At 35.1% G+C, this 12,180-nt stretch overlaps 1 protein-coding gene across 1 annotated transcript; it reads left to right on the top strand.

Moving 5' to 3' along the window:
• The first annotated feature begins 487 nt into the window (after positions 1–487).
• On the top strand, positions 488–4,649 carry LOC128025453 (leptin receptor gene-related protein). Its single transcript, XM_052611853.1, has 4 exons — positions 488–633; positions 1,178–1,253; positions 1,334–1,517; positions 3,049–4,649. Exons 1-4 carry the CDS (start codon positions 615–617, stop codon positions 3,163–3,165), a joined length of 396 nt encoding a protein of 131 aa, XP_052467813.1. The 5' UTR covers positions 488–614; the 3' UTR covers positions 3,166–4,649.
• Positions 4,650–12,180: the final 7,531 nt, after the last annotated feature.

Raw genomic sequence — 12,180 nt, 5'->3', positions numbered from 1 at the left:
CGTAAAAACTGTGTGGTAACGGATTGCGAAATAATTCATAAATATATTTTTTGTAATTATTAAAAAAAACACACACACCCAAACTAACACAGTATATTCGATTAAACATATGTTTTATTATTTAGCCAATTTTATGCTGAACTATATTAATACTCATTATTAGATAGACAGACAAACAAACAGATATGAGCTAATTTATCTATTAATGATATTTTAAATGCCTCAGCTAACATGATCTAACAATAAAACAATCAAAATCAATACAGTGTAACTTTAACAAAGATTTATAAATAGTATAGACATAATTTTAGTTAATGCATTGGACAGATAGAGACTATTATACTGAACTGGAGTATAATAATAACATTATTATTATTATTATTATTATTATTATTATTAACGATAATTATTATTCATTTTGTTATTGTTGTTGTTGTTAGTTTTTCTAGAGAGCTGATCAAACGATTCTGATCTTTGTAAGTATTTGTAAGACTGCTCCTTTAAGGGTGAGCAGTAGTTTGAGGAAATAGGAAGTCAGTCCAGTTTACTGTCTATGGTAACACTTAGCACAAAGACACACACAAAAAAAAAAAAAAAAAACAATAGGTTTGTGAATGATGGCAGGAATAAAAGGTAAAAGTAAACCATAACTCTTGTTCTGATCGGTGCAACACTTACGTTAAACAAACCACCAAGCCGATCATTTTACGAGTACATCTGCTGTCGAAAGTATCCTAAAAGTCTTGTAAACTTTGTTCAGCTTTCATAACTATTGACTGCTATTGGATTTTTTTTTTACGTCTAAGTATAATATAACTGCAAATGATAAAGCCTGGTTAATTAAATTCTGTTAAGTAACACCCAGCAATTGTAAATAATACGTTGTCAACTAACTAACGTCACTATGGTTTACGTTTTACTTAAGTTTACTTTAGTTTTATTTACATTGACTGTTGTGCTGCAGTCTCGTTTTGTTTTGCTTTTCGGTTATATTCAGTTATCAACCAATGACAACCAAATTAAAAGAAATGGTCTTAAACATTAAAAAATAATTTATTTATAAACAGTTTAGTCGCTAAGTACGTCATTTCTGCAGTCGCGAGCTGTGACCGCAGGGGGGCGATACAAATACACGTAAACTCTTTGGCCTTGACTAATCTGAATGATTGCTTTTCAGCTCTTGTTGCGTTATCCTTCAGTGGTGCACTTGGACTGACTTTTCTCCTTTTGGGATGTGCACTGGAACATTTTGGGTATGTTTCTGTTTTTGTCCCTTCTAAAGAGCTAAAGTGCAGTAATTGAAGATAACCTCTATGTGCTTCTTTCCTCACAGAGTGTACTGGCCAATGTTTGTCCTGATCTTCTACATTCTGTCACCTATCCCAAATTTAATAGCCAGGAGGCATGCGGATGACACTGAGTCAAGCAATGCATGCAGGGAGCTTGCATACTTCTTAACCACTGGATTTGTGGTGTCCGCATATGGGCTGCCCGTTGTGCTTGCACGAACATCTGTGGTAAGTACTGGACAGTCAGTGTCTACTTACTTCACAGTTAGTAACAGTTGTGCTGGTTAGACCCTGCTCCAGAGTAGGAACTAATTTGGTTCTCGAAAAAGGCAGTCCGGTACTAAAACACTCAAAAGTGTGTAGTTGCACAATTAGTGCAGGTACTATGAGAAGGTTCCTGCAGTGCGAAAGGCCCTAATGACTTCCAAGGTATGGAAGTACTGTTTGGTCACCGATATTCTTCAAAATATCTACTTTTTGGTTTAACAGAAAAAATAAACTCATAAAGCTTTGGAACAAGTGGATAGTGTGTAATGATGATACGATTGTCATTTTTTAGGTATAAGCTATGCCTTTAACAGTAAAATATAAAATAATTAAATCATATCCTGGTCACATTTATCTTAAAAAAAAAAAAAAGATAGATCCTGTTTTAAGGACCATATTTTTATTAGTGTTTGTATCTATATTAATTCTATTTTATATGTTTTTTTTGAATATATTTATTTTAATATATTGTATTTATTTATTTTTTTGTTCAATTAATATGATTACAGAGAATCACTGTTATTTCAGTATACTATTTAGAGATACTATTATAGTTTTCATTAATACTTTGAATCACAAACACACACACACACACACATTTTATATATATATATATATATATATATATATATATGTGTGTGTGTGTGTGTGTGTGTGTGTGTGTATATGTTTAATGTATTTGCTATTTGCATATATATATATTTTTGTAGATTTTCATTTTAGGTTAGTTTTAGTCTATGTGTGCGTGTTTGTCATTTTTAGTGGTTTTTGTTTTTTAAATTATGTCTAAAGTTTTATTCCTTTTTATCTCAGTTTTAGTTTAGGATATCATGTTAAACCAAAATGAAATAAGAAAAGTTGCCTTGGAAACTAGCTCAAATAAGAAGTCATTTCAGGTAACATTTAATAACATTTAGTTATAGTTTGTAGAGCATTGTGTTAGCAGCACAGAAGGTCGTGGGTTTGATTACCAGAGAACACACATACTGGTAAGAAAAAAAAAAAAATATATATATATATATATATAGCCTGAATTCACTGTAATTCGCTTTGGATAAAAGTTTTTGCTAAATGCATAAATGTAAAATGTAACTATAATAACTGATTTTATTGCATATAGTAATGTAAATTGGGGAGGAATATTGCAGTACAGATATCTTAATGGTTTTTGAAAATAGTCTATCTTCCATTCTTTAAAATATTATTTCTTGCTTGTTTATTCATATTTTTAAGAATATGACCCATGCAACTCATAAAATAAAAGCTCAGAGGTTATTGCAGAATTCTGATTTTGTACAGTGATCCAACATCACTGTGTGCAGGCATTGGTTAAATTGAATTACATTTTTGTTCAAATTGCATTTAGTGCTCACGTGTCCACAAAATGGCTTAATAGCATACACAGACAGAATATGTTTTCTGAAATGGCAAACCAGACAGTACACTGAAACATGTCACCATGAATGAAACTAATGGCTCTCTTCTTCTGCAGATCCAGTGGGGCGCCTGTGGCCTAGTATTGGCAGGCAACTGTGTCATTTTTCTGACCATTCTGGGTTTCTTCCTGATATTCGGAGGTGGAGATGACTTCAGCTGGGAACAGTGGTAAAACCTATCCAGAAGAAGAACAAAACTACTTTATAAACTGCAAAACTTTAAATCATTTGGCATGGCCGTGCTGATTAACCCATGCCTTGACAGAGACTGTCAGTTGCTTTCTTTGTTTTAATCTCAGTTATGGCTGCTCTGTCTTTCTGCTTCTGTCTTTTCATTTGCATTACACCTCGGCATGTGCATGGCTCTGGGTATGCAATGATTTGCTGAAAAATTGGGTTTAAAATAGTTTAAACAGTAAAATGTAAAGGGTGAATCTCATAAATCCTGTACAGCACAGTTTGGGTCATATTTACTCAAGTTAAAAGCAAAATAATCGATTATATTCTGCTTAAAATGAAGCCAATTTTAGGAGCATTTAAGATTATTTTTTCCTGTTATGTTTATAATTAAGTGTCTTACCTTCTCACAATGGAAAAATAACTTAATATATATTTAGATATCATTTGATTAGTGTCTTTATTATTATTATTATTATTATTATTAATAAGAATTTCTGCATTTAAAATATGTACCTTTTGGTTTTGGGGTGAACTATCACACAGTACACTGTTTTTGTGAGATTAATGCTTAAAGAATTAATTGTATGAACTAGAAATAATTTATGCAATCCAATAAAACCATAATTAAGATTAATAATTTAATAATACATAAAGGTAAGAGCATAGTATGAGCATTTTTTCTGTCTTTTTTTTTAGCAGCTTTTATTAAATTATTAACAGTCATAATTTGCACTTGATATATAGGCCTACCAGTTATTAATAATCTAATAATGCCACTGTCACCTTCGAGTTAAAGCGATGCTTTGTGTTTGCTGTCTGAAGTGTTTTTGTCTTGGTCTTTGCAATGCCACTAATGTCAATTACGGATTGGACCTGTCAAGCTTTAACCTTCTGTGTACACCACGTTACCAAAGCGGACATCTTCCTGCTGTTGTGTTCCTTTATTCCTTGTCTACGTCTTTTGCACGTTTCCATGTGGGTCTGTAGAAACGGGAAGAAAATTTTACAAAGCGTGCAGAATACAGTCATGAAGAGCCTTTCTAAATATTCTGGAATGTTTAGTTTAGTTACTTTTTATTTGAATTGTATGTGATCCATGCAGTGCCGGAAACATTTTCATACAACTGACATAACTCCACATCAAAGCTTATGAAACACTATGACATGATAGTTATGTCACTTAATAAACAGTAGGCTATATAGTAAATGCAGCGTCTGAGATCCAGTTTAAAGTCTTAGTTCAGTGGTTGACAGTTTCACTACTTGTGTTATCATTAATATTTTACAAAGGATTATAAGCTTATAAATGTATCCACTATTTGAAATCTTTCTGTTTTGTTTCATCAGATGTTAGACTGACTTTACATTGAATCATTTGTATAGGGATGGTTTCATGTATTTTTGTGATCTTTGACTCTGTTTAAGCACTTTCAAACTATATACATTTGATTATATAAATTAAAACATTAGAATTGTTCATTTTTTGTCTTATGGATTCAGTTGATGTGAGGTATAATAAAAGTGCAAAGCTACTTACAGATACAAACTAGAAGATGGGTGTTCGGGGATTGTAACTATAAGGTTACAATCCTAAAAGGTGTGTAAAAGCAAGCCATTTGATTTTTCTGGATTGTTGCACCCGTGTGTGGTAAAGGTCAGGTCAAGTCACCTTTATTTGTATAGAGCTTTATACAGTACAGATTGTGTCAAAGCAGCTTTATAAACGCAAACAGGAAAATAGATTGTGAGTAATGCAAGAGTACAATAACAAATAGTAATGTTTCAAGTTGAAGTCAGTTCATTGATGATTCAGTGATGTCATCATCCAGTTCAGTTCTCTTCCAGTAATGTCTGGAAGCAAGCCACAGGCGACAGCAGCAAGGAACCAAAAATCCATAGGTGTCAGAAATTGAGAAAAAACCTTGATAGAAACCAGGTTCAGTCGGGAGCCAGTTCTCCTCTTGCCTGACGAAGCCAGCATGGCATAATTCACTCAAAGCACAGTACATATGTCACAGTTCTTGAATTCGCTGGCTCGTGTGTGTGTGTGTTTGGTTGTGTTGGAGACGTGGCCACTGATTACCATTCACCTCACCACCGACAGCTGCAGTCACTTTCACTGGCCTGTATATGTTCTCATCTCACTTCCTGTCAGATTGTTTGGAGTTTTAGTTGAATACCCCTGCTCTAAATCCTGACTGGAAACCCTCACAGAACATAGCTGGAGAAGATACTACCTTTTCTAGTATTTTTGACAGAAAATTGAGATTTGAGATATGCCTGTAATTAACTAATTCTCTAGGATCAAGTTGTTTTGTTTCTTTGTTTTTTAATGAGAGGCTTAATTATATCCAGTTTGAAAGTTTTGGGGACATATTCTATAGTGACATTGAAGAATTAATAATATTTAGAAAGAAAGGTCAAGTGATCACCCTGAACTTCTCAGATGTTTATTTATTTATCTGGAGATCTGGTCATCATTATTACATTTTTCTTAATAATTAGGATTATATTTGGGCCATAAATTGAAACAGTTGCCAAATTTTGGCAAACAAAATTTGTTTTGTTTTAAAATAAACAATTCATATTTGATCCAGTAAATATACGTGCATAATACAGACAATTTGTCAAATCATTTGGAAAAGTAAACGTCTTTTCAGATATTATCTGAAGTAATTTTGGCCTCTGATTTTATGATTGGTTGCATAGGTCCATTGTTACTGCACAGAAAAGAGATACAGCATGACATCACTAAATATTCAATATTGTCACTAAATATGTGCAATACAAACAGTTGGCCAAATATGTTATAAAAATAAACCTTGTTCAAATATTACAAATATATTTTGGAAATGGTTTTATAGCAGCTGTTACATAAGCGTCACCTGCTGTCAGAGAGTGAATTAGCATTTTTTGCATACAATTGGAATAATCCATGAAAAATCATGTTTGTTATATCACTAGTTGTTGTTTTTGTAGCTTTTTTTGTTTGTTTGTTTGTTTGTTTTTTTTTGTTTTTTTTTTGTAGCCTACTGGTTAGTTTCCTCAAACAGTCATAACTTTGACTGACTATTAACAGCAAGTCAAGGGTGAGTGAATACACTGGTCCACCTAAACTGATGTACATATTCACACATAAACACACTTGACTTGCCAATGCTGTTTTTTTTTTTTTTTTTTTCAGTCAAGCCCTGATCCGTCAGTAACTTTGCAAAAAAACAAACAAAAACATGTCTTGTCCAAAAGCATTCACTGCACGACGAAGCCTCTTAACTATACAGTAGTTAAGTAATATCACACAAGCATCAGAATGTGTGCATGATTGCAAATGTTAAATTAATAATATACAGCAGTTCAACAGACAAGAAGATAATTGAGTGAGTTACATTTTGTATATATGTTGTCATTTTTACTGTTTTGGAAATTAAATAGTTCCAAACTAAGCCAGAACAGAGCTGTTGTGCGTCTCAGAGCAACACTCACACAGACACAGAGATTGTGTGTGCATGCATAGGCTATGTGTGTGATTGATGCTTCTTTCCTGAATTCATGTTTTTTTTAAATAAAGTATATATTTTCTAATCATTTGTGATCACAGGAACCCTAACACCCAGAGTAACCAGTGCATACTTTTCATTTACAATACTGCATATTGCTTTTGAAAGTAGACCGCTTTAAACAATCATTAAAGTAGCTAGACTTCTCTAGAATCCCAGGCGTAATGTGCTGCAAGGAAACGGCTAAAGTTTCAAACGTATTCTGTACTTTAATGATGATGATTTGAAATGAAAACCTGCCTGAAGACAGGAAAACAGAGCCGTCCTGCTGAGCCATGTCTGCATGAGCCCTCGTCTTGTGCTCAGATCCAAATAAATAAATGATTGGTCCACAGACACTGGTCCTAACAGCAGCGGTGCCACACGGTAATGACCCTCCCTGGGGAGTTCTGCACTATTTTTATGCAGTCCAAGTTGCCATACTGAAAAATAATGATAATTAAAGAGCAGGACGCCTGGTCTTCAGAGGTGTCCTAAAGATGGGGGAAAAAAGTATTGTACCATATTCATGCATTTGATTATGAAAGATGAGAAAAAATATACCCAAAATGTCATTATCATAAATATTGATCTCTTAAATTTGTTGTAATGGCACACATTCTAATTAAAGAGGGAATTTTGGTAGCAATACTCTGCAGGGTTGGCAAACTGACAAGCATTTGAACTACAAAAACATCATTCATAAGAGACTGCATGCTGTTTATATTTTCAGAAAACATCCGTGAATAAGTATAGTTGAATGCTCAGTCACATGCATTCAGAAAAATACAAATTGATTCAGGAACCAAGTCTCATAAATCCTCATGCTCATAATTCGGAGACACTGGAGAGATAGAGAGTAGTTCTTCTAAAAACAGTGGTTATGGGTTTGGAAAGAGCCCTCCAGTGGCCATGAATCTCTGCACCTCACAACCGTTGCCTGGAAACAGCCCGGTGATCCTCTGATCTATTTATTTAATTTTCCACATTTTACTTTTTGTTCTTTTTTTTTTTTTTACCTTTTTTTAATTCATATTTGCTCGTAATAGTTAACACTGACCTTAAGTGAATTGACACATTGCGGGGTTTTTTTCTCGTGAGTTTATTGATGTTTCTCAAACACAAAATTCAAGGCAACTTACTGAACGGAGGAGATGGACTAAAGATGAATGCTCTGTGGTAGATCATGCAAACAAGACTGTGCATTTTAACAGACACGGTTATGACCTTGAATACAGTCACTTTTAATTAAATTTTAAGCTAATTACTCATGTAAATAAACAAGTTTCTTAGAACGTTTCTTTATAATAAAGGGATGGACAGTTGTAATCGTTATAGACATATTTGACAGTTTTCCAGATCTAGATAGATAACCATGAACCAGTCACTAGTCTCTCCCTTGATGTGTGGTCGTGATTCTTTGTTCCCTGGTTTCTGTCATCTTCTCATTATCGTGCAGTTGAAGGGGTGTTAGGAGGATCACGGCACAGCATCAATGTTAGAGTCCCGGAGAGGAGGAGGAGGGGGAGGAGGAGGAGGGATGTCCCATCGCTGGTATGGGTGACCACTGGATAGGAGGGGTTTACGGAAAGGTCTGTTTTATTCGCTCTCACGCTGATTTTATTCATTCATCGTTGACTATCATCTCGAAACACAGCGCATGCATATAAGGTAAGTTAGCACGCGTCTCTCCCCGTCTCTCGGGCTATTTTTCGTTGCATGCTGCCGTGCAATAGTTCGTGCACTTCGTTGATAAAGAAGAACATTATATTGTCGCGTGATAAGCATTTGACTTCAGAATCGCCCTCGATGATCGTGAGTGACTGTGTAGGCTGATGTAAGTTGCTACTTCGTTAACGTGTTGGCATCGTAGCGCGCGTGTAACAGTGCTCTCATGTAGAGTAGGCTATCAGTTAATTCAGTTAGGCATTATTAAATATTGCCTAGCTCTACTAAATTAAAATCCCAGCCCATTTGAAGTTCATCTCGTTAGGTCTCACGGAGAAGTCCCGTTTGAACGACGCACAGGGCACGCGCAGTCAATCATGGACGTGTTTTCACCGGAGACGTCTAACTAATTTTAACTAATACTGTTGTTTTATCCTTAGAACTACGCTTTATCATGTCTAGGAGCACCTGGTTATGAATTATCTCAATTAACTTTATTGTCAGATACCGTTTTCACTGTCTGCTCTAGGAAAAGTGTGAAGCTCATCATCCATTCTCGTGAATACTATTTTGGGTTTACAAATTTCATGCACGTGCTATCAGACTAATATACTGTGGCTGATTATAAATGTGATTCATTCATTCATTCCTTAATATAATCTGCATTAAATCAAGGGTGTACTGCCATTATTTTATGGATAAATGGATACAGATAAATTACTCTTAAACTTTTATATACAGCGCATTACGTTTTGTCCTGTAGATTGGCAATATTTGATTGACCTAATCCAGCTTCACTTTAAGGTTAATTTTAAAACTTTCTGTGTGACAACTTTCTTTTTAAATAAATTCAGTGAATGAAGTCTTTGCATGAATAATCTTGTCTGTGTGGGTAACTCCAAGCTGGCATAAAAAAAGCATGAATACTTAATAATAATGCTGATTACACATTACCCCATACATCCCTACCATAACTTCAAATGTTAGTCTATTGGAACTTATTTCTATTATTTCTATCTTCTGATTAGCCAGCAGTTGGAGCAAAAGCTCTAACATTAACTTATACATAGATTTTTGTACATTTTGTTCAGGAAACTTAAAACTTCCCTGCCAACTTTTGAATTAGTGAGGAATAATGACAAGCTTGCAATTAAGTATAAATATTATTTTATGAGTTTTTCTCAACTAAACTATACAGGGAACCATAATGTTAAGGTTAAAAGTAAAAACTGATTTGTGTACAAGTTCATATTAGATCATTTTTATAAGAATGTTATTACAGTATACAATTTTATTAATGATAAAAAAAAGTGACGTATTGGCAGAATTTTATTTTTGGGTGGGCCTGGGCAAAAGTTACTAACGGATAGAGTCAGATTGAGTATTCAGGTCATTTCAGTCTTCTTTTCTAAAACTACCACGTCACCATCTCCATCACAAACATGCCCATTGTCAACATAAAAACCTAAAAACATTCACAATAGCCCCATTCCCTAATAATAAAAAAGTAAACACACACAAACAGAAGTGAGAAAATGAGATTTGTGCCGTTCATGAGAGATCCTTTAATTATTTTGCACACTTTTTGTACTTTCCTCAAACAAGATAAATGCAAACCCAACTAACATATTTTGGTGCTCGGAATGTTCTAAAGATGGTACTGTAGTTTATTGTTTCAATAATAAAACCTAAAATGAACATTCTTGTTAGATATCGTTTCCACCTCAAAAAAACATATCGCAAAAGGCTAGAAAAGGCTTTCTAGTCGTGGAAAGCACAACTATCAAATTTTGGTCCCCAAAATGTTTTGGAAATGTTAATTCATGGTTCTACAAAAACACTAAAAAGAACATGAAAACCCCAAAAATAAAATATAGGGATCACTAGGGGAACAGCTCATATGCACTTGTTGTTTATTTTGTTTTCATGGAAGATTAATGCATGACTAGTCTTCAGGGAATTCATGGCAGCTTTCATTGGCTAAGGCCTGCCTATGAGGCTGTTTGACTGACATGTCAAACAACCAGTCACAGTTCGTTTCGTTCATCGTCATGTTTCGAGGTGTGGAAATGTTGCCACGATAACAAACCAGTGTGTAAAACTTTCAGACACATTTTAAAGATTCTATGCCACAAACTTCAAATATTTCACATACTTATATATACATATATCCAGCTTTTAGTTGATCCTGATAAGCGCTTGTCATGACAGTTGTAAACACGGTGGTTTTATTCTTCCGTGAAGGGGCGCCACGGTATCTTTGTTTCCGGTTGGAACGTTAATGAACGCGTCACACACGTTTCACAGAAATCCTGTAGAATTCAACCAATCTGATTACAACTTGGATGCACCTTGAGTGTTTCCAATTTTGTGACCCATATGCATCAGACGTTTAGCCAACGGTCCGTGGGCGTGACATCTGAGGCTGAGACTAATGCATGACAAATTTTGGTCCCAAAAACATTCTAGAATTGTTAGTTTATTGTTCTAAATAACATATAAAAGAACATTCTTACACTGTTAGAACTACAAACCCGATTCCCAAAAAATTGGGACACTGTACAAATTGTGAATACAAACAGAATGCAATGATGTGGAAGTTTCCAATTTAAATATTTTATTCAGAATACAACATAGATGACATATCAAATGTTTACACTGAGAAAATGTATCATTTTAATGGAAAAATAAGTTGATTTTACATTTCATGGCATCAACACATCTCAAAAAAGTTGGGACAAGGCCATGTTTACCATTGTGTGGCATTCCTCTTCTTTTTATAACAGTCTGCAAACATATGGGGACTGAAGACAAGTTGCTCAAGTTTAGAAATAGGAATGTTGTCCCATTCTTGTCTAATACAGGCTTCTAGTTGCTCAGCTGTCTTAGGTCTTCTTTGTCGCATCTTCCTCTTTATGATGCACCAAATGTTTTCTATGGGTGAAAGATCTGGACTGCAGGCTGGCTATTTCAGTACCCGGATTCTTCTTCTACGCAGCCATGATGTTTTAATCGATGCAGTATGTGGTCTGGCATTGTCATGTTGGAAAATGCAAGGTCTTCCCTGAAAGAGATGTCGTCTGGATGGGAGCATATGTTGTTCTAGAACTTGGATATACCTTTCAGCATTGATGGTGCCTTTCCAGATGTGTAAGCTGTCCATGCCACACGCACTCATGCAACCCCATACCATCAGAGATGCAGGCTTCTGAACTGAGCGCTGATAACAACTTGGGTTGTCCTTGTCCTCTTTAGTCCGGATGGCGCTTCTGGATTATGTTTAGATATGGCTTCTTTTTTAACCTAAGAGTTTTATCCAGCAACGTCGAATGGCACGGTGGATTGTGTTCACCAACAGTGTTTTCTGGAAGTATTCCTGAGCCCATGTTGTGATTTCCATTACAGTAGTATTCCTGTATGTGATGCAGTGCCGTCTAAGGGCCTAAAGATCACAGGCATCCAGGATAGTTTTCCAGTCTTGACCCTTATACGCACAGATTGTTCCAGATTCTCTGAATCTTTAGATGATATAATGCACTGTGGATGATGATCACTTCAAACTCTTTGCAATTTTTCTCTGAGAAACTCCTTTCTGATATTGCTCCACTATTTTTCACCGCAGCATTGGGGGAATTGGTGATCCTCTGCCCATCTTGACTTCTGAGAGACACTACCACTCTGAGAGGCTCTTTTTATACCCAACCATGTTGCCAGTTGACCTAATAAGTTGCAAATTGGTCCTCCAGCTGTTCCTTATATATACATTTAACTTTTTCAGACTCTTATTGCTACCTGTCCCAACTT

The sequence above is a fragment of the Carassius gibelio genome, chromosome A2 (genome assembly GCF_023724105.1).
Source record: "Carassius gibelio isolate Cgi1373 ecotype wild population from Czech Republic chromosome A2, carGib1.2-hapl.c, whole genome shotgun sequence".
Classification (NCBI taxonomy): Eukaryota; Metazoa; Chordata; class Actinopteri; order Cypriniformes; family Cyprinidae; genus Carassius; species Carassius gibelio.
Note: the sequence above shows the minus strand (reverse complement) of the source record. Positions and strands in the feature narration are given on the sequence as shown.